Below are 24337 nucleotides of genomic sequence, written 5' to 3' on the forward strand. Positions count from 1 at the left end.
AAACATATGGTGCAGCGCAGTATAGAAGCTATCATACCTGTTCTCGACTCTATGTAAATGAATTGTATTATTATTATTTTTATTGACTTATTTTTTATTTGTTTATGTTTTACAGACTTATTGATAGCGACATTTATTTATTCTGTGATTTCTGTGTAATTAATTGGTATATTCTGTGACTTAATTTTTATTGCATGCCTGTTACGCACGACTGTAATGTTTAGTTTTTAAGTTTTTTTTTTTATTTTACCTATTACAGTGTAAGCGTTTACTGTTAGCTTATATGTGGGAAATAAATGAAATGAAATGAAGTATAGCGCCATTTGTTTTGGATGTCAAACGAAGGGGCACGTTTTTCTCAGACTTTACCTCTCTATTACAATCAATTATCTTTGATATTACAATGCATTTAAAAATGTACAAAACCATGTCTACCAACGTAAGAGCATGTACCTAACAGTAAAAACTCTAATTTCTGCCCCCCGGCGTGTTTTTAATTCCCTTGTAATATGGCTAATAGGATAAGCTGCAAGAAGGCCATTAGTGGAAAGCTTAGTGTTGGAGCTTTTGAGGGTGAAAGAAACTTAGTTTTAGCTGCTGGGTTCTGTAGATTTTAAAACTTAGTTTTTTTTAGGTACTAGTTCAAATACTTGGTACTTGTTTGAACTAGATAAACGTCGGTCTCGCATCGGTCTATTCGGCCACCAAAAACGGTGTCCCTCCGGCAGGCATGGCTCACTCCGCGATTTCGTCGCGTGGCTACAAGTTCATGCGGTCCACACCAATTTTGGTGTCTAGCCATAGTAGTTGCCGCGCACCGCTACGGAACGGACGCCTGCTCGCGCTTGGCCACCTAGCGGTCATATCTGTCGTAAAAGACGCGTTTTGTTAGAGGTTAGAGAGTGAATCTTCTGTACCTCTTACTATTATTTATTCTGTGCCTCCGGTGGTACACCATAAATCATTTGCAATAGACGAAAGGGCCAATGTTAAAAAGAAACATTTAATATGTAGAAATCTACGGTTGTAAATACAAAATAGTACAAATACAGAACTGTTTTATATGGATTTTTTTTTGGTTTTATGAGCAGCTCGTATCGTACTATAATATATCATAGTGATTATCTATAAGCACTATTTGTGATTTCATCCTATCAATCTAGCCAATATTTGTAAGTACATACATATATAAAATATCGATTTAATTTTGTGTACAATTGTACATAGAGATCAGTCACAGCGATTACATTAATGACAGTTCAAAATATCGTTAACCAAAATCCATCCGCAACCACGAAACGGAACCCTAAAATAATTGCACTAATGCGAACCGCCCCTAAAGAAGCAACAAAAAAGCTTAAGTCCATGTAAGGAGATTTGCGATCGCGGAGATAACAGCGGTGCTCGATCACACGTCAAATATATCTATACATTTGTGCACTTTACTGCATTGTAATAAGAACGAATAATGTGTACATGTAATTGAGATCGAACGTGGCTTGCGAATTTGGTTGTTACGATCTTCTTAATTTGAACAATTGTAGTGTTTGTTTAAGAATATAGTTTGTCGTAAGAGCGTAAGTGACGTAGAAGTTTTACACTTCAGTATTAATTGCAAGGATTTTTATTTTTGGGAATTCGGATGTTCTTAGATTTGTGAATTGTTTTTTTTATTTATCGAATTGTGAGATTTTATCATGAGATATCTGCGATTAAGGATTTGTATTATGTGCGCGAATTACATAGTGATTAGTGGTTTCCAACTAGTGACCATTCTACTTGATAATACGATTATCTTCAGATTCAAGTCAATTTTAAAATGTTATTTTAGATAAAATAGACATCACAAATCGATCTTAACAAGATTAGTTTTAAATTAGATACCAAACGATGTTATCTGAATAGTGAATAGCCATCTTAAAGTCTTTAGACGGACTTAAACTTCAAATCCATCTTTTAAAACTACGTCAGTCTTCACCCCACAAACTTATACCAATATCTATAATAGATTGAGTGTTATCCAATAATTGCTAAACCATTACACCTAGAAATTATTCAGCGCCGAACTTGGCCGCCATTTTGTAAAACGGCGTCACTGTCATACACAGCTAGTGTTGTTTACGACGTTTTGGACGCGGTGCGCCAAATGTAAAATGGCGGCACTGTTATACACAATTAGTGGTACTTACGACGTTGTAGGCGCGAAAAGCCGAATGTCAAATGTATTTTCCAAAATGGCGTCGCTGGATAGGACGCCTGTAGTTGTTACGACGTTTTGGTTGGGAAAGACTAAATGTCAATCGAGATTCAATCGAATTATGTTCGAGAACCGATAGTGGCCCTGTTGGAGTTTAGAGTAGCGGTGTGGTTAAATTTAAAGCAGTAGCTTAACTTGACTATTAAATTTAGTGACTAAATAACAACTTTACTCCTAGAGATTAGCGAACCAACGAAGCTCGTCCCTAAAATGTATGTAATAATAAAAATTGACTAAAGTAAAATTACTTCAAGGTCTAGGTTGGTACCATCATAGATCAACCTCTTTTAAATGCAAATAAATTGGTCTTCCCAAGCAAAAAATCACTTTGTTGGTTGTAAAGATTGTAAATCTCAATCAGCATAAATAAAATATTAGAAATCGCTCTTATAGACGATATCTTTTATATACGTAAGAATTTGGTAGAGATGTCTGGTAGGTATGCCATGACATCAATACTGTTTTAGCTTGCAACCAACAGTTTTGTTTTTCAGTGAATCTACTATACTTATGACATCTCTCTAAAAATTTTTATGACTATGATGAGTAGTTTGTCTGATTCTATCTTAAATCAGTTGTTTTTTCCTTAAATTATCTTTTACTGGGTTGTGTCAAAAGAATATTCTATCTAAAGTGTCATTCTATAGAACTTGCTAACTATCCGCCATATTGAAATTGTCTCTAAATGTCATTTTACTAGTGAATTTTTGTTTAGGTAGTTAGCAAGTTCCATAGAATGACACTTCTATCTATGTGGTAAAATAGTACGAAAATCGTCGGTACTTACACGAGAAACTTAACTTAACCAACAGCATGTCACGCTACTGTTCACGCCATTAGCTGTGCCCTAGTTTCAGTGCTTAGCGAAATCTAACTCCCCAGTCATTTAGTTAAGTTGTTAAGTGAAATTTGAATATTTCAGCGATCCGGGCTCTTAATGAAGTGCTTCGGTTTGGATTGCGGTTTTCGGTCTCGTTTTGTTCATTATTTTAAATTGCTGATATTTTCCTTAATTAAGTTTTTAACGACCACTCAACATATTGAAGGCATTGAAGTCAACATATTAAATAATGTGCTGTGAGAAGTAATCCGTATCGGTGCGCGGCAACTACTATGGCTAGACACCAAAATTGGTGTGGGCCGCATGTACATACTTGTAGGTACTTGTAGCGACGCGACGAAATCGCGGAGTGAGCCACGCCTGCCTTAAGTGTTTTTTTGACGCCACACGTTTGGTTCGACATGAAATTTTCTGTTTTTTGATCATAACTTTTTAATGTGTTGACAAATAATCGTAAGATTTGGGAGGGATAGTTCTGCACACGTTGAGTGGAGGAAAGGAGGGGAGGCCTTTGCCGAGCAGTGGGACACTAAACCAGGCTAACAAAAAAAAAAGTTCTGCACAGCTTCCCAAGAACGTTATCAAATTTCATGGATTTTTGTTGGGAAAGTTAAAAGTTAAAAAGAGAAAATTCGTATATCCAACCAGTAGGTATGGCGTCGTTCGACAGCTGCGGCCTTTGATCCAATAATACATATTCCCTTTCGTTGTACATATATATGTTGTGTTGTATATATGTTGTGTTGTACATATGTTGTATGTCCATAAGCTACCTGCAGTACCTGCACCCAACGTCCTTAAACCACCCGACTTATAAGGCCCCAAGGAAACGCCCCGGCTAAGGTGGGGCCGCTCTTTGCTCAACTCCAGAGCGGACACTTTGGGCGGTTTTGGTGCTTCCTTTAGCTGGTTTATTACAATATTACTACTAAACAAATGATAGTAACGAGACGAAACAACGCGCCAAAAGTCTGCCACCCTCAAATGCTTTTCCAAATGGAGATTTTTTTTGTTAAGCTGTATAGAATGGTAGATACTTTTGACGCAGTCTGATCCGCTGTTTTTGATGCTAACTACACTTAAGTACAAATAAAATACGTGAAATTAATACAACTTACTATATAGGTACTTAATCAAAGTTACAGTTATGAAAATACTTGTAAATAAACGGCTCAAATCTAAATCACGGCTTTTTTAGATTTTTCGCTAAATGCTATCAAAAGCTTTGTCAACATAAATTGAATGTGCATATGTTAGTCTAAAATAGAATTCGCTTTCGTCCACATTTCAATTTAAAATCTGAAAAGGTTTATTTTGGAATCCAAACCGATTCAATTATTTAAACAATTTCAATGAAACTTTTAACGTAAAATTTCCAATTAATAAATTACGTTTTTTTCGTTTGTAGTCTGCCTCTCCGCCTCTTTCGCACTGACAAGAGGCCAGTTACTGTCATCCCAGTAATCCAGGCAAGTATCCAAACGGGCTCTTAAAACAAACTCCGGGGGGACCTTTTGACTTGGCCCAAATATTTAACTTGCCAAAACACCGCGTCGCATAGAAATCAGGCAATCAATGAATCCATAGAAATTAGCAATTTTATTACTTGCTCAATACTTGATGAGCGCTTGTTTTTTACAAGCTTTTACTTAACTTGCATTGCATGTAACTATATATTATTATGTAGGTGTATTTATGTAGGTTTGTACGGGTCAAATCTTGCAAGTTAATATTTGACCCACTTCCCGGTTTCCGATGAAGCTGAAAATTTGCATATGTGTGTAAGTCGTGTGACAATGCAATATTATGGTACCATGGAGCTGATCTGATGATGGCGACAGGAGGTGGCCATAGGAACTCTGTTATAAAATAACGCAACCTAATTGTGTTTGGGGTTTTTAGAAATGTCTCGATGTGTATTAGTTGTCTGTTGAAAGAAAAGTAAACTCAGCGTTAAAGGCTTGTATCAAAAATGTAAATTTTGCCAAAAATTTAATTGTAAGTTGGATTTGGAATGTGTAAAGAGAAACTTAGAAAATGGGTTAGCTATTTCTGAGAAAACTACACATATGGGCAATGAAAAAGGTTAGTTTGTAAGAAGAGCGAGTATGGGAGAGTCTGTTATATCGTACATACCAGATTAAGACCGACGAAAATCATATATGTATTCGGTTTTAGCCGGTTTTAGAGAGCCTGGCCAAGATACCAATCGTTTGCGTTGTAGAGAACGAAGCGGTATTCTCTCTCTATCGCTCTTCCACATTAGTGCGACAGAGAGACACGAGCGGTACTTGTACTTACGTGTTTTAAACTACAAGGTGGCAAAACTCATATGGCCTGCCTGGGAAAGGGAATAGTCTACTGATGCGTGCAACACGTGTACAGGATGTCACACGCGTGTTGCCTGCTCTTTAAAAAGCTAACATTTTTGTTGCAATGTAAAGTCAATTTTTTTATTCGGTAGACTAAAATGACAATAGTATGAAATGACATTTTATGTTCATACTATGAAATGTCATTTTAGTCTACCGAATAAAAAAATAGACTTTAGTGTGCTACAAATGTTTAATTATAACATTATAGTGTTCATGAATAATGTAGTAGCCTGCTTACCCCACCCAGTAATTTAGTCGTGAGCATTGATTACTTCCTGTAGACTACGCATTCGCGGTCACCACATATAGGTAAGCATACTTATTGTCGCCCCCTTAGCAAGTATTATACTTGTAAAGTTCATATTATCATCAATAAATCGTTCACTAAACGAGGCCGTTTATACAATAAACTAATTTTTTGTTGGAAATTTCAATTTATGCAATCATAGGATTCATAGTTCGTAAACGTGAACGCAACAAAAATGAGTGGTCAAGAATACCAAAATTAGTACAATGCATAAGCGCTAGTACGTAGTGAATTCGAGTTTTATAGGTGTATATGTTTGTCAACGTTTAATTGATTATGTTACTTTTACCATGGGAACAAAACCATTAGATAACAAAAATATTGGCTGTCTTATTGAAGACAATTTTTTTTTGTCATGCAACGAATGCTCAAAAAAAATTGTAGAAAGAAGTGCTTGGAACACAATTTTTGACTCCGTAACTTTGTTTGGACTAATAAGGCCCACTTACACCATCCCACTAACCCGGGGTTAAACGGTTAAACCGTTTACCAAGTGTCAAATTGTACTGGTAACCATGGTAACTCTAGGCTTAACCGTTTAACCCCGGGTTTGTGGAATGGTGCAAGTGGGCCTAAGGAGGTGAACATATTAACAGTCCTGGCCTATTTGTTTTGATCAGCCGAAATGTAAAAAACAGCCAAACTGTTTTTTTTTCATTGTGAGTCCCATAGTAAAAGTCATATCAAATGTTACAAAAAAAAAACCTGTATGCTCCATCTATCAGGGAGCGATCTGTAAGTTGTAAGCATAGATTACTCTAGTCAGGTATCAAGTAGGGTCTGTACCCTTTCAAAGGGCGACTCCTATCCATTATTAATTTTCAATTTTAAGGGCTGTTTTAACCCTGTATACAGTTTGTAATTATTTTGTAATTTCTCGTGGATTTAGATCGTTGCTATGGACATCTTAATTAAGGAAGATGTATTTATAGATCAAATGGAGTAAATTGAGTAAGTTTATATTTAGAGCCAAAGGAAATGTTTTTATTAGAAAAAGTTTTTCTTATTACAAAATATATTACAAAATTACAATACGCGCTTAAATTTTAGCTAATTTTACAATATGTTGTAGTTTAAAATAACATTTGCACTGTATGAGCTATCAAAGCAACGCAGACTTGTCTTGGCCTAACTCTAAACATTTAATAATTAAAATTAAACTAATATAGATGCTATTCATCATTATCATAATTCTTAAGAGCCTGGCTCTTGTCGGTGGAGTAATCGCCATTCCGTTCTTCTCTCTGCCACTGTTTTGAGCTCCTGATATACGTCACTGCGTTGATTTTCTCTTTGGCTTGGTCCAAAAACGCACGTCTTGGTCTTCCTCTGCCTCTCTTTTTTTCTATTCTTCCTTCAATTATAGTCTTTATATAAGTATCGTGCCGTATCAGGTGCCCAACGTGTTTCCCCTTCTGTTTTCAATTGTCCTCAGCAGAGGTCTCTTCTCACCTACCATATTTAATACCTCCGTATACTATTGGGTACTATTGGATACACATAATTTCGAAATTCTGTATTTTTTTCGAACGTAGTTATTGTAATGTTTAAGTAAGCGCTGATATTCGGAAAGTTCTACTGGTCTAATGTTTTTATTTTATTTTCAAGTCTTGCAAAAAGGAGCTACAGGTAAGTTAATCACGTTCTTGTCAAAGATGAATAAAAATAAATTAATTTAAACAATATTAATTATGAATCTTACCGCGGACCTTTTAACCGGGGACCCTTCTCACCTATTTTTCCTTATTTTTAATATATTAACAATACCACAGAATAAATAATAGTACCTACTAATAAGTACAGAAGATTCACTCTCTAACAAAACGCGTATATTACGACAGATATGACCGCTAGATGGCGCAAGCGTGAGCAGGCGTCCGTTCCGTAGCGGTGCGCGGCACTACTTTGGCTAAACACCAAAATTGGTGTGTGCCGCATGTACTTGTAGGTACTTGAAGCGACGCGACGAAATCGCGGAGTGAGTCACGACTGACAATACATTCAATGAGGAAATGCTGGACTTCATCCTAACGAGCCCCTTTGATGGCTTTTCTGACATAAATGGAATACTACTTGTACAAAATGGCGTAATTTATGAGAAAACCCTTGGTGGTTACGTCGTTTAGTTTCGAGCAATACACCCATTTAGCGATAATCCTGGTTAATCAAAGATTACTTTCCATAGATTTCACGTTATTTTGCACTGTAGCGCAGAATAAAATTATTTAATAACAGTACTAGCCGTACTAGGTATAGAAGATTCACTCTCTAACAAAACGCGTCTTTTACGACAGATATGACCGCTAGGTGGCGCGCGCAGGCGTCCGACGTAGCGGTGTGCGGCAACTACTAGGGGCTATCCATAAATTACGTCATTTCAAATTAGGGGGGGTCTGGACATCGGATGACGGTAGCATGACGTAGGAGGAAACGGGGTCATTCGAAGCATGATTTTTGGTCGATTTTAGGGGGGAGGGTCAAAAATCGTCAAAAATAAATGACGTAATTTATGAACAGCTCCCTACCAGTCTACCACTACTACGGCTAGACACCAAAATAGGGTATTTGACTGTATTTAAAATTATTTTATTATTCATATTAATAGAGAAATGTCAGACAGCAGTTATTTTTAGACACAATTTCTATTTTAAAACCCGTATAAAACTATAAAGAGTAGGTAATTTGATTGTGACTTCACATGCTAGTGTTTCATATACATTTCATAATGGCAAAATCGTTTTGACAGTTCGAAAAAAGAAAGTGATTTGACTAGCAGTCAAATACCCTATTGCTGTGGGCCGCATGTACTGTAGGTCATGTAGGTGATGATCGGACGCAATGATCTCCTGTAAATGTGACCTGACCGCGATTCGTCTTACATGCTGATGCTGCGTCTACTATTAAGTAATCTATGTATGTAGTGTACAATACAGTCATAAACATATACACAATTTTTTCCCTTATCGATGTTTATGACCGAGTATGTACAAGATATGTGTGTTGTTAGAAATGACATAATTATCTCTTAATTGACGTACTTGGAATCATGGAATGTGACTGACATTGTCAATTGATAGTTTTGTGTCTTCTTCTGATTTTATCTGATAATTGTTTTGGTTCCTGTCATTTCTTCCTGAATTGAACACATCAGATACACCACAAAACATACTGTATCAGGTATCTATAATACACATGTTGTGACTTTCCATCAGAGAAGGGTCCTTATGCTTCATGTGCAATAAGGACCTTTCTATCAGAATTTCTGTTGAAATTTCAAACAAAAAGAACCTTATTGCACTTTAATCGTAAGGACCCTTCTGTGATGTGAGTACTTATTACATAGGCGGTACCTCCCATCTTAAAGACCGGCAACGCACTTAAATACCTGGTGTTCCGGGTATCCATGGCCGACGGTGATCGCTTACCATCAGGCGATTCGTCTGCTCGTTTACCTCTAAAATCTTAAAAAAAAATAGTCTGACATGCTACTTTTAATGCTGACTGTACCTACATAAGACATATGAACGAAATGACAGTTGAAAAGGGCCTTTGGAAACGCCGTGTCATTCTGTAAATCGAATAGCAAAATGAATAGATACGTAAACTCGTATGCTTTTATTGATAAACCTCAATCAAAATAGTTATTTACAGTACATATGGGGCTACTTTTCCGCACTAGTGCGTAAAATAGACCGAAGGGAGTGTTTTAAATCGACACGAGTTGCGAATTACCTGTTCGCACGTGTATCGAACAACGTTTTACAGTACATATGGCACTTTAAAGTTTCGACATACGCACGAAAAGTGCTATTTTACGCACTAGTGCGGAAAAGTAGCCCCATATGTACTGTAAAACATTTTAACACTTTGTATCTATTCAAGTACCTAGTATGTGGATATCGATGGCAAAAAGCGGAAACGTAGTAGCCGCTAAAATGCAAAATTTACACCAGAGACAAAAATCTTTTCGTTTGTACGAAAACAAAAAATTACTTCTTTGTTTATTAACGAAATAACTTCAGATTTGGAATAAATAATATATGTTTAAGGCCCGCTTGCACTATTCCACTAACCTGGGGTTTATAAGTAGTTAAACCGTTAACCCAGTGTCAAATTGTACTGGTAACCATGGTAACTCCAGGTTTAACTGGTTAACCCCGGGCCAGTGGAATGGTGCAAGTGGGTCTAAGTCATATATGTCACCGGTAAAACTATTTAGCCGATTTAGGCACCTACACAAGGAGTCAAATCATGACCCTGATAACCGGCTTTGCTAGAGTAGGAGATTTTTTGACTAAACAACCATCTGTGGTCAAAAATTCTAACTGTTTGTTTCGATACAATTATTTTAATTTGTGTTATTTTGAAGCGTTAAAAGTTTATAAGGCTGTTAAAAGTCGTTGTCACGGTGAAATTCAATTTTCGATGTCACGAGCGCATTGCTAACCATTCATAAGTATATAAGGATTCACAGAATTGACAATTGATATTAAAATTGAGTTGTTTTTAATAAATACGATACAATATCCGTGAAATGACGCATCTAACCTGGGAATGCAATAAAGCATCTACAATTCGTTCGTTCATAGGTAAAACGAACATTTTGTCTATTTGCCAATGATTTGCTGGTCCATTGTTTCCCACATACAATCCATTATCGACCTCACTACCTACAACTTACAGTCGAATTCAGAACTGCTGATGCTAATGAATCGATGGTTTTAACTATTGACCACATTTTATTTCAATTCGCTTTCAATTGAATACGCATCTTAATGGTAGGGTTTATGGTTGAATTTTGGATGTGTTTGGAAGAAGGGGTATTATTTAATAAGTTCTACTAATGGTTTGGCTGTAACAACTAACATAAGGTACAGAGTTACACATATGGGTGTGGGTTGCCACTTAAAATTAGTTAGGGAGGCGAGGTAGCTAAATGGCGTAATTCAACGGCGCCGTCGAGACCTATCAAAATCGAAAGATAAAATAATTTCGAAAAGAAAAGCTCGTATGGCAAAAACCATTTTAGCGGTGGGTTTGGCGTGTACGGTTTTTCAAAAATGTTAAAAAAAACAGTTACTTGGGCATTCTCGAGCGCGTCAGATATTCATACTACGTATGCCCCGAGTGCCTCTGATAACAACGGTATACTAATCTGCCGGTTTGCGTGGTGGGGGTAGGCATATAAAGTAGTCAAAAATGCAAAAAAAAAAATTTACTCGAGCGCGTCAGATTTTCGGAAGGGGTGTTAAGTAGGCCCCAAGGAAGCTTCTTTTAAAAAAACTGACGATTTCGGCGTGACGATAAGTTACGATGAATTTTTGAAAATGCAAAAAAAAAAAGTTTTTTTGAAATACTCGAGCGCGTCAGATTTTCATAGGGGAGGTTTATCTCGGTATCCTGAAAGCATATTTTTTTAATCTGACAAAAATGTTGGTGGGTTCTCTTAATCTGACCGAAAAAGGTTTTTTGGTTCAAAAAATTCCGTGGCCGTGCTTTTTATTTGGACAAAAATGTAAAGAGACCTTTTTTGTGTAAAATAAAATTACCTTTTTTGTTTATTTAAACTTTTTTTTTGTAAAATGTATCGTTCGCGACTTATATGCCGCAACGCGTTCTTAGGAAGACGAAATGGCTCCTCCACACTTCCGGTCATGCGGAAACCGGCAGATTTTGTATTTTTAGTAAGTTTTAGATTATATTCTTCAAAAAAAAAAAAAAAAAATCGCGCTTGAGAATTAACGTTTTTTTTTTACAAGTTCGCGACCCTATAACTCGGCGGCGTCAAGGACTTATCGTCAGATTAGTTAAATTTAGTCTTTAAACACTAAAATCAACCCCCAATATCTTAATCTGACGCGCTCGAGTATTTCAGACTATCCATTTTTTTTTACTAATCTGATCGTCTATCCTAGGCGCGCGTCACTACATATAGAGCTAAATACTTTACAAGGTTGTTCTATTAGGTCTAAGGTATCTCTCATATCTTAAACTGCCACGCTCGAGTATTGCCAAAAATTCCCCTATTCGCCTCCCTAACTAAATTTGAAATTTCATTGTTAGTAAATTTAGTTTGTTATTTATAGGTACCTCTGATGAATGATGGTACCTATGAAAATTCATTTAAAATGCTTAAAGTCAACGCGGCAAATTCCGTCCTAGGGACTATTCCGACTATTAGCGTTTTTCTCGAACAACGAACAAAATTGATAAATTCATCGACAAAGCAGCGATTGCTTATAGTTTCAGCAATCAAAAGCAAATGGTTTATTTTTCCTAAGATTCAAAATTATAGAAATATGGGTACGCACGTGGATGGAATAGTCTCTATGACGGAATTAGCCACATTGACCTTATTGACATTTCTTGGAAGTTTACTAATTGAAGTTGGAAGTTTAATGTAACTATCACTACATAGTATAAAACAAAGTCGCTTCCCTGTCTGTCTGTCTGTATGCTTAGATCTTTAAAACTACGCAACGGATTTAGATGCGGTTTTTTAATAGATAGAGTGAGTCAAGAGGAAGGTTTATGTATAATTTGTTAACCCGTGCGAAGCCGGGGCGGGTCGCTAGTTAAGTAATAAAAACACAGTAAAAACACATTCCTTCAGCTGTTTTTTAAATTAAACCCAACGATTAAAATATTTTTTTTTGCTAACGATTATAAACATTTTTATATAAGTTTTCGCGATGAATTTATTCTGAATGCAAGAGGAATATTAAAAAATAATATTACCCTTCGGCAAAATGCGAACGAATGGGAAAATCCAATAAAAATAATAAAATAGTTCTTTCAGTTCCGATGCAATGTCCAATCCGGTCCCAATGTAATCTAAATGAATGAATGGGTGACCGAATGATCGATATTTTGGATTTATTTGTTATTTTATTAACTTAAAAGCTTGAAATAGGAATTTTGATGAATTAAACAAAAATTTTGGAGGTTTTATTTTTAGTTTGGTTAAGACTACAGCATGTGACCTGTAACACGGGCGAATAATTAAAACGTAGATTCTACTCCTCAAACAATAAAACTTTTATTCAACAACTTTTTGAAATTATGTAGTGTTAAGATTGTCCCTTTTTCAAACAAACTAAATAATATTTTCAATGTACTTTAAATTCCGTCTAATTGACATTGCCTGTCAGTCTTGTCACCGTACAGGCATAATGAATTTCGTAATACATTGCGTGTTCGAATAAGTTTTAAAGTGTTTTAAAATCCAAACCACAAGTTATTTTTAAAAGTCGCTGAACAATCATTGTCTAGTTTGAGGAGTAGAATCTACGTTTTAATTTTAATTTTTCGCCACACGCTGTATATATTAACTTACATTTATAGTCGGTTCTAACGCGAAATTTATTCAATTACCGACGTTTCGACACAGGATTCACTGGTCGTGGTCGTGGATAAATGCGAGTTAATATGTGTTCAAAACGCGAAAGTTTTAAATATTATACTGGTTAAGACTAGTTGGTAACATAGCTTGAAAAAAAAAGGTCCTGGGGGCCGATTTTTGAATTTCGACCACTCGATTTCGTGTATTTCGTTAATTAATATCTCCACTACTAGGCATTTAAATTCTACTAATAGAATTGAAATCGAGTGGTCAATACCAATAGATTCCAAATTTCGATCGCTCGTATTTCAAAAATTAGCAGCGGCTACCATCAGTTTGTCACTGACATAAACGCCGTCGAAAACGTAATTTACTTTCTATACATCTCGTTTGCACTAATATGCGAGTACGAGCGATATATTGTAAGGGTAAAAACACCAGAGCACCATTTTAAACAATATTTATTAGGGAATCACAATAATAATCAGAGTTTTGGACTTAGGTAATACGCGACGCCGATCACGCGCAAAAAAACCGATCTCTAGATGACAGACGTCATAGTGCTGTAGCTCCATTCCCGGTTCTCGTAGTGATGTCAAGACCGCTGTTTGACGATGCCGCCTTTTAGCTCGGCCATCGCCTGACCCGACCAGCGCCCCGCAGGTCACTGTCATCAGTGCAGCCACTGAAGTCTGCCACAGCCAACGCAGTCGCAGCAAGCTGGGTCTTCACCAGGTGGATGTAGCCTCCACCAGTTCAATATTCTGCGAATTGAACAAGCACCTTTTACGCTCAGCCGATATACAAGCCTTGGTCCTTTTGAGTAATTCGACTCGAGTTCCGTTGAAACGGTCTATTTCGTTATTGTCAACTTACACCAAGATATTTAGTTCTATTTCAGTCGAATTGGAGTAAGGGCTTAAGCCGACTGAACCAAATGTAAGAAAGCATGACCAGGCTAGGTACCAAATAATCCGTGGTATGAGAGGTGTTAGGATATGCAAGTCTGCTCAGCACTTGCTTGAAATACACAAAAGGCTTAATTCACGTGCATATGACACCAAGAGGATATAAATACCAATTAATTAATTATGCAAAATAATAAAATATTGCGATGAGCGTGACATCTAGCGGCAGGTAGATAAACCACCCCCTTTTTTGTAACACCATCTAACATAAATTATTTTCTCGTGAATAACGTCATATAACTTTCAAGGATTTATTAGATTTTGATAAATTTCTAGCATGTATACCCATGCAGCTAGCCCAAACCTTCCATTGAGCGGTGCGTTCATACTGACCGCTTAACGTAACAATGACTATTTGTGTCGTTTTAAAAGCAAAGACTTGGAACAAACTCACAATTGGCTTCTCCGTTGTAGGATGTAAGACTCCCTCGCATGCACGCACAAAAATGCGTACAACTCGTGAGAGGCTAACATGGGACACGTCTCATGCATGTGCGGAGCTGCCTAGGCTAGGACACCACTGCCCTTGTAGGCGCAACGACCGTAGAAGTCGGCCCTTCACGATAAGGTTGTCACGGAGCCCGGTGCACGCACTCGCTCCAACTGGGTATTTCGAACAGGCACTCCCTCCAACTCTACTGGATCCGGTACTTCGCCAGCGATCCCTAGAAGGTAAAGGTGCAAGCAACCCTTTCAAGGTAACCTTGAGATCATCAGTCTTAAGGTCATTAAAATATCCTTTTGTAAACAAGGTCTCAAGCCAACCTCTCAAGGTCAACAACAAATAGTACGATACGATATAGATAAAACATTCATCGGTAGTAGAAATAATGGTCCTCTTAAGGATAATATCATATCACATGCAATGGTCCGCCTCTTAAAGCCTGCACTGCAGATACCAGGAACAAACTAGCCTGTTAAAGATAGTCTTGTATCACATGCAATGGTCCGCCTCTTAAGGCCTGCACTGCAGATATACCAGTAACAAAATTAGCCTATTAAGGATAATCTAAGCTCACATGCAACGGTCCGCCTTTTAAGGCCTGCATTGCAGCAAATACCAGTAACAACCATCCTCTTAAGGATAGTCTTATATCACATGCAATGGTCCACCTCTTAAGGCCTACACTGCAAATACCAGTAACAACCATCCTCTTAAGGAAAGTCTTATATCACATGCAATGGTCCGCCTCTTAAGGCCTACACTGCAAACACCAGTAACAACCATCCTCTTAAAGATAGTCTTATATGACATGCAATGGTCCGCCTCTTAAAGCCTACACTGCAAATACCAGTAAACAACCATCCTCTTAAGGATAGTCTTATATCACATGCAATGGTCCGCTTCTTAAAGCCTACACTGCAAATACCAGTAACAACCATCCTCCCAAGGATAGTGACAAGCAACAGGCCGCTCCTTAAAGCCTCTGTTGCGATTACCGGCGCCAGGAAGTAGCCTATTAAGGATAGCATCCCTTGCCAAGACTAAAGTAACAGCCCTTCTTAAAGAGCACATAATAATTAAAGCTCTATAGCAGACATTGAAGAGAGTAAGTAATATAAATAAAATAATCACTCAGTTCTCAATCCGAGTGTCTAATAAAATTAATCAAGCACAATGTGTTTATTTTAGTCGCCAAACCTGTTAACAAAACACATAAGTATGACAACAGTACCCCAGTTCTAAATCTGGGATAAAACAAAATCACAACTCGATTCCAAACTCGAGAGTAAGTAATATAAATAAAATAATCACTCAGTTCTCAATCCGAGTGTCTCATAAAATTATATCTCAGTTCCTAATCTGAGAATATACTCGTAGTCAGTTCTTAATCTGAAAACGGTACCTGAAATAACAGCATTTGCCCTTAACATGGGAAATATAAAATAATAAGCAGTTGCTACTATGCAACCAATTGTAAATGATCATGTGCAACTTGGCTTGCCTCTTCCGTGCCCCTAAATAAAGGCAACACTCTTACTATACCACATTGAACTACAGTAGAGCCTGAACAGAAGTTCATGTTATCGAGGTTCCTCTCTTACCCAGGTTCGCCTTATCGAGGTTTCACAAATTGTATTTTTCAACCATCATGAAGTGTATATTGATAATGACCAATCAGTCAAATCATGGCACATATGCTTAAACCATAAAGCTTCCAATCCCAAGACACACATGGTTGATTTTCTCCAGCTGTGCATGTGCATTTTATGTGTAGATAACTCAACACATCATCATCCAGGTTAACTTATACCTGCACAAAACTAAATAATTTTGTTAAATGCCATGCAAGCACACATTGTAAGATAAATGAGTTCATAACATAATAAACCACAATTTATGCATTTTTCAAAACAATGAAATACATACTTAGTGAACCCACAAAATTTGTGAAACATATTATTATTTATAACTTCTGATTTATGAAACCCAGAAGTAATAAAAGTGTACTGTTTATTAATGCAAACGGTACCATAACACACTACAAGTTCAGACGAAAACCGTCAATAACTTCAAACAGTAGCTCATGACATGATATTCTTCGGTCAATGTTCATTAGCAGTGAATGGGTTAAAATAGTTATTTGGAAAGCTTTAACCAAGCTATTTACCTTCGTTTAATATTCACCCATAAAACGCTTATCGGACTGGAACGTTTAGAGTCCAGTCGCACTTGTATGTAAAAGACATGTATCAATGTAGACCGTCAATATCCATATTGACTCCTGAAAGTATTTACCTCGCTTACCATTAGCAACAACCTGCTTTACCAGTGTCATACTCAGCTCAGTAAATATCTTGTTCAATATGTCCATCTCTTTGACAAGATTTTAACCTTGGAAATTCATCAAACTTCATCAGTAATAAAGTTTTGTTATAATGAAATGCATCTGAAACATACTGTTAGAACACAAATGATTATCATTGTCAATAACTCAAACACTTGACAATGTCATGCCAATAAAACTTTCATTAGTTGGGTAAGTCTGTTTAAATATATGTCTTTGGTTCATTTTATAACATGACATTTTGTGAAAAATATTTGCAATGCAAACTTTAACCAACATCCCAATGAACAAAACAACAACCACAACATACTATAAGCTGTATGCAATTAATTTGTATAAACATTCATAAGATTTTTCATACATAGAACCAATCAATAATATGTACAGACAGAAATTTTCTCAACATCTCAAATGATTTACTGCCTTGTTTATCAGTATGTCTGCAGCTTAATGTTAATTGCAAAGATGCAGGAGGTTATATGTGAAATGAACTGTCTTTTAAAATATTCAGTCCGAGGAGGCTCCGGATACATGGAGTGACTACATTTGTCGCAGACACTACTAACCAGCTTGAAATAAATGTCACCTTTCGCTTATTCACAAAGCGCATTTTACTAACCACACACAGTCAATGTAACACGTACTGACCGTTAGTATACATGTACAACATGAACAAACATTTTATTTCTAAATAAATACCTCATTTTCCATGACATCGGAGATTAGTCACTTATCAACATATTTTCTCCATATAATGAATTAGTTGAACACTAGGACATATTATACCTGGCATCCATAACCAACTAATTTTGAAATATTAGCCATGTCCATCCGGGTTCATTACAGAGGCCTGACCCGATAGCCACTCTAGTGTCTTCAATGACGGTATGGTCGTTCAATTCAAGAATCATTGCTGTCAAATATCTGGAAATTACACAAACCAAAAACACACCAACAAAGCATTATTTCAGTTGCAATAAGCATGTGTAATATCACACACACACACACACACACACACACATATGAAACAACAAGTAATTTCTCCTCATTGTCGTTGTAACCAATATTCCAGTGTTTTTGAAAACTTGTAATCTGTTTTAATTTGACTGAAAGGATAAAGTATTAAATAGCACTCATTGTTAATCATGAAAGCATAATACCAACATATATATAGTATCAATCAAGGCTAAGTTTACATTACCAAACTTGTTTTGTATGCTTTTTACTTGAATGTAAATTTCACCACGACACAAACTTTAGAAAATGATCATAGCATTTTGTTAATATGTCATGTAGACATACTTAATCACATTATGTTATGTATCTGAAAGCACATAGATTACAAAAATAACACAACATATAAGTGAGGCAGTGAATATTTACCACTATGGCCCCGGAGCACTGTTAGGTGTTGGATCGACAGACTTCTTACCTGAGTTAACTTTTACCTGAGTTACTCTATAATCCCAAGGATTTATTTCATTCATACCAATATCAAAATTCAATTGTACCTAATGGTATCTGTCAGCTTATGTCTTGTGATCTTCTGCTGTGAATATTGTAATACATACATGCCAGCAGCTTTATTACACTGTCAATATGTTTTATTTTTGACAGTCATGATCATTGATGTACATAACTGAAATAGGTATCTGAAATCAAACACAAAACACACAAAACACACGGCAAAGGTACGATACGCCAGCCAATAGCCGGCACAGGTTAGTTTTGTAGGCTATTCTTGTAGGTATGATTTTGACACCAATCTTGGACTTTGTATATTTAAGTCCCTAACTGATGAGTGGTGTTGGTGCATTTACTCATTACAATCAGATTAACGATCAGAACAATGAAACACGGAAGGACTACGCGCGGTAAATTTCGTAATGTCAATTTCGACAAATTATATCGTAGTAGGCGGGAATCCACTATCGCACTTCTGAAGCTGTAAGGGTAAAAACACCAGAGCACCATTTTAAACAATATTTATTAGGGAATCACAATAATAATCAGAGTTTTGGACTTAGGTAATACGCGACGCCGATCACGCGCAAAAAAACCGATCTCTAGATGACAGACGTCATAGTGCTGTAGCTCCATTCCCGGTTCTCGTAGTGATGTCAAGACCGCTGTTTGACGATGCCGCCTTTTAATATATAGAAACTTAGAAAGTAAATTACGTTCTCGACGGCGTTTATGTCAGTGACAAACTGATGGTAGCCGTACTGGGTAAAATAAAAAATACAACGCAGATGACATCGAAAACTCACATATTAAATTACAGTAATTAATATCACAAGTTAAGAGCCATTAAAGTGAATCGCGCTAGTACCCAAATAAGGTTAATTTTATGTTGAAATATTTTTTTGTAATTAGTGGGTTCTGGATGGTTGTCATGTCACCTGATTATGTATTTATTTAGATATTAATTAGATACTTAATATACCTTGAATGGTATGGTAATAGTACGTTAGGATACACCCGCAACGTTTAGATGAATTGAAGTATGTAGGTACATAGCATAAAACAAAGTCGCTTCCCGCTGTCTGTCCCTATGTATGCTTAGATCTTAAAAACTACGCAACGGATTTTGATGCGGTTTTTTTAATAGATACAGTGATTCAAGAGGAAGGTTTATGTATAATTTGTTAACCCGTGCGAAGTAGCGACTTGCGTGCGGTGTAGTGCAGACGTGTTACAATTTTGTGCAAAGAATTAATATAATACACCGTTGTTATATTGTGGACCTTATCACGAACAACTTAAAACTTAAATCACAGTTACTAACAGTGCATTCCTTATCGCGTCCAAGCCGCGTAGTCTGCACTTTGATCGCTCAAGCGCCACGGAGCTATAATGTCTACACTACAATCATCAAATGGAGGTGGTATTAGTGGCACCCGTGAACTCAGCGGATCACAACCAAACCTCGCAGCAGGTGCTGAACCAGACTTACAAAGACCGAGTTTTCGTAACAAACGTAAACTGTCTGATTCTTCTAGTGACATTTTAACGGAAATGGCAGATTTAAAAAAGCAGATGGCTGAAATGATGACCCTACTAAAATCTTCCAGTAAAACTCTGACAGAAAATATAGAAAAGCTTTGCCAGGACGTGAGTACTATTAAAAATCAAATTGGTAACATATCGAGCAGTATTGACATTATGAGTGCCGAACAGAACCAGTTGAAGACCGACGTAAAAAACTTGACCACATCCGTAACGGCCGCCGAAAATAAAGTGAAGGTAATAGAAACGGACCTCCAGTCACTTAGATCAAGTGTTGCTCGAGCACCCATGGCCTTGTCGCCTGACAGCTACAATCAGCTCGTTGCTGAATGTCAACAGCGATCAATTCGAGACAAGAATATCATTATAGTCGGTATCCAAGAAGCAGGTCAGGACCTGGCTGCAGACAGGGAGGCCTTCGACAAATATGAAGTTGAAAAAATTACAAAAACAATATATAACGACTGTCCTGAACCTCTGCAGATCATTCGCCTAGGTAAATACGTTGAAAACAAAGTCCGCCCAATAAAGGCGACCTTCGCATCAAAGGCTACAGTGAAAAACATACTCCGAAATAAAAATAAAACTCACGATGCTAAAATATACTCAGACCAAACGCCCTACCAGAGAGACTTTCTAAAAAGTGTACAAGAAGAACTTCAAGCTCGAACATCCAATGGTGAGACAAACTTATACATCAAATATGTAAAGGGCATACCAAAAATCTTATCTTCACAGCCAAAAAACTATGTACAAGGAACGGAGACGGAGACTCCGCCTGTGTAAAATCAAACCCTTTAAATACTAATACGTCTAATATTACGTACCAGACTGCAACTGAATATACTGAAATAGACACCACCAAAAAATCACTAAAATGTTTTTATGCAAACGTTCGCAGCATCATAAAGCCCGGAAAATTTGATGAACTTAAGTGTGTCTTAAACTCCTTTCACTCCACTATCCATATTATCGCTTTAACAGAAACGTGGATAAAAGATGAAGAAGAAGCTAAACGACTGCAGCTCCCAGGCTACGAGCATTACTATAACTTCAGGAAAAATACTAGAGGTGGAGGAGTCTCCATTTATATACACAAAAACCTGAGACACAACTTTATTGAAGAAAACAGTATAAATGACAATCACTATATTTGGATACATATCGAAAAATTTTCATTAGACATCGGGGTTGTTTATAAACCTGAGCGCACCAACTCTGCTCAATTCCTTGAAGAATACTCCAGGCAACTACAGAAAAGAGACAGGATTCTGGTCTTTGGCGACTTTAACTACGACCTGATAAAGCCAAATTCGGTCACCAAAGAATACAAGCAAACACTTAAGGAGAATGGTATAAGGATACTAAATAAAATTGACCCAGCGTACTCCACTCGTCAGACTTCAACAACCAATACCATCTTGGACCACGTTTGTTCCAATATAAAACAGAATGATTTTCACCTCGCTATTATCGACTCTGAACTCTCTGATCACAAGCAAATATATTGTGAGGTCAAGAATTACCAACCAGCCACAAGAAGAAAAATAGAATACACAGCTACAGACTATACTAAATTCTATAAAAATATTGAGGAAAGTAAAGATGAGAACGATGACTACGAGCGCCTTGCAACGAGACTTACCAAATGCCTTATAAACAGTAGAATCACTAAATATAAAATACTTAACCCACCCAAACAGGAGTGGATAAATAAAGAAATTATAAAAGATATAGATAAGAGAAACAAACTTTGGCAAGACCTAAAATCCATCAATGAGGATCCAAAACTTAACGAGGAATTTGTTACCCAAAAAAAACTGGTGTCCACGAATATACAGCAAGCAAAGAAAACCTATTACTACAAATGTTTTAAAGAATGCATGAAGAAACCGCAAAAAATGTGGTCGCTAATTAATGACCTCACAAACAACAAAACTAAGGACATGGCACCACTGGCGAAACTGGAAATCAATTCTACTACTTACACTGATACGACGGAGATCTGCGAGCAATTCAACGCCTATTTTTCTACAATTGGATCGTCACTAGCTGAAAAAATTCAACCAGTCCACCAAAACTCGGCTACGACCTGCGCTTCACTAGCTGAATCACATTCATACGAGAATCTAAGTCAGTTGAAACCCGTGACTACCGACGAAATAAATAAAATCATAATAGAGTTGAAATCAAACACTAGTTCTGGCTTGGATGGTCTTACCGCGAAATTACTAAAATCTGTAAAAAATGTCATAACTAACGAACTAAAACTATGTATTAATAAATGCATGGAGCAAGGTGTCTTTCCCGACAGCTTGAAAACTGCTAAGGTAACGCCTATATATAAATCAGGATGCAAAACAGATCCCGGAAATTACCGTCCAATTTCAGTGCTCCCTATAGTCTCTAAAATTTTCGAAAAAGTCATACATGATCGCATAAACAAATTTTTAACGCTTAACAATATTTTATCAGACAAACAATACGGTTTTCGACAAAAATGTAACACTCTATCAGCCACAGTTGACCTAGTCACAACACTTAAAGTTAAAATTGACCAAAAACAGATAGCGGTAGGGATCTTTATTGACCTCAAGAAGGCGTTCGACACAGTCAGTCACGAGAAATTACTAAATAAATTACAGCACATAGGGATAACGGGAAAAGCGCACGAAATGCTTAAATCTTATTTACATAACCGACACCAAGCGGTGAAAGTTGACAAATGCCAGAGTAGCCAAAGAATTATCACATATGGCGTGCCACAAGGTTCAATTCTTGGGCCGCTTCTTTTCCTCGTTTATATTAACGATATCAAAGACTTAGGGCTCAAGGGTGAACTGACACTCTATGCCGACGATACATGCCTCTTTTACTATGACCGTAAAATCGATCATATCCTCATAGATATCCAAACAGATCTCGATCTTCTAAACACATGGTTCCGACTAAACTTGCTAACCATAAATATTGATAAAACTAATTACGTCATTTTCGCGGCAATAAATAAAAAAATTGAAAGTTACACGCCACCATCAATAAACAATAAAAATATAAATTTGAAAACTAGTGAAAAGTACCTAGGCTTAATCATTGACAGCCACTTAACCTGGAAACCTCACATACAAAAAATTAAATCAAAACTTATCTCTCTCACGGGCGCTATTCGCAATATATCACGCTGCCTTCCACAAAAAGTAAAATATCTAATATATAATTCCTTGATAAAACCGCACATTGATTATCTAGTTGAAATATGGGGAGCAGCAGCTATTAGTAATCTAACGGACCTTCAAAGAGCGCAAAACAAGCTAATAAAAACATTATTTAACTACAGTTATTTAACACCAACTCGAAAGATCTATAAAGACCTAAAAATAATGAATATTACTCAATCATATGTGTATTATACGTGTCTATTGGTCCGCAAAATTCTTCATAAGACTATACACTCACATATAGGCTTTACACAAAAACATCACGTACAAAGAATTAAATTACGAAACGCTGATCACCTAATCTTACGGCCAGCAAGGACAAAATATGGTAAAAGAAGTATAATTTATGAAGGTGCCCAACTTTATAACAAGTTACCAAAAGATATCAAGGAATCTAAATCCATAGCTAGCTTTAAAAAACATCTAAAATTCTATGTAATAAATAATGTAATAATTAAATAAGTTTGTGCATGAATATTTGTTACGCAAATAATATGCACGTATAATAAAATTAAATAAAATTCGATCAAAACAAAAAAAAAAAAACAAAAAAATTGGGTGCTAAAATTTAAATATTTTGAAATGTACAATATGTATCCGTAAAAAAAAAAAATCACGCACGTAATCTTAATATCTAGTAAACTATAATTATTGCATAAAACAACCAAATCTTATTATGTATGTCTAATAAACTTATAATTGCAAAATATTCATAGTTAATACTAATACAAACTATACTACTAAACAATATACCAAAATAAACATAAAGAACAATAAACTAAAATTTTAAATGCGATAATCTTATTTACTTATTTTTTTTGCATAACAACATATCAAAATAAATATAAAAAACAACAAACTAAAATTATAAATGCAATAACCTTAATCTCTGATTTGTTAATTGCATAAAATTATATAAAAATAATATACATACTTATATCAATAAAAGAACAATGTATAAAAAAAATTATATAAATGTATTTACATTTAAATAAAATAAAATAATAATTAAAAACGATAATAAATAAAATATTGCAAATAATTGTAATCTGTTAAGCTATTTCTAACAAATACTAATACTCTGTGACTTGCGCCCAATTGACTTCTCCACGCCAATTGCTTCGTAGCTCGCCGACATTCGTCAGGCGACGAGTTCCCTTTGACCCGTTGACGGACGCATGATTGGTAAACCAGTATAAAGCGACTCACTATTCCGAATAATTGCGCTAAA

General features: G+C 36.3%; 1 protein-coding gene and 1 long non-coding RNA gene across 2 annotated transcripts in view; both read left to right on the top strand.

The window, feature by feature from the left end:
- The window catches only part of LOC134658335 (uncharacterized), a 78852-nt gene that overhangs the window by 36464 nt on the left and 18051 nt on the right, over positions 1–24337 (top strand). The window lies entirely within an intron of this gene.
- Positions 19547–20783, top strand: LOC134658442 (uncharacterized). Its single transcript, XM_063514122.1, has one exon. The coding sequence runs from the start codon at positions 19736–19738 to the stop codon at positions 20672–20674; it is 939 nt and encodes a 312-aa protein (XP_063370192.1). The 5' UTR covers positions 19547–19735; the 3' UTR covers positions 20675–20783.

The sequence above is a fragment of the Cydia amplana genome, chromosome 22 (genome assembly GCF_948474715.1).
Source record: "Cydia amplana chromosome 22, ilCydAmpl1.1, whole genome shotgun sequence".
NCBI classification, from domain to species: domain Eukaryota; kingdom Metazoa; phylum Arthropoda; class Insecta; order Lepidoptera; family Tortricidae; genus Cydia; species Cydia amplana.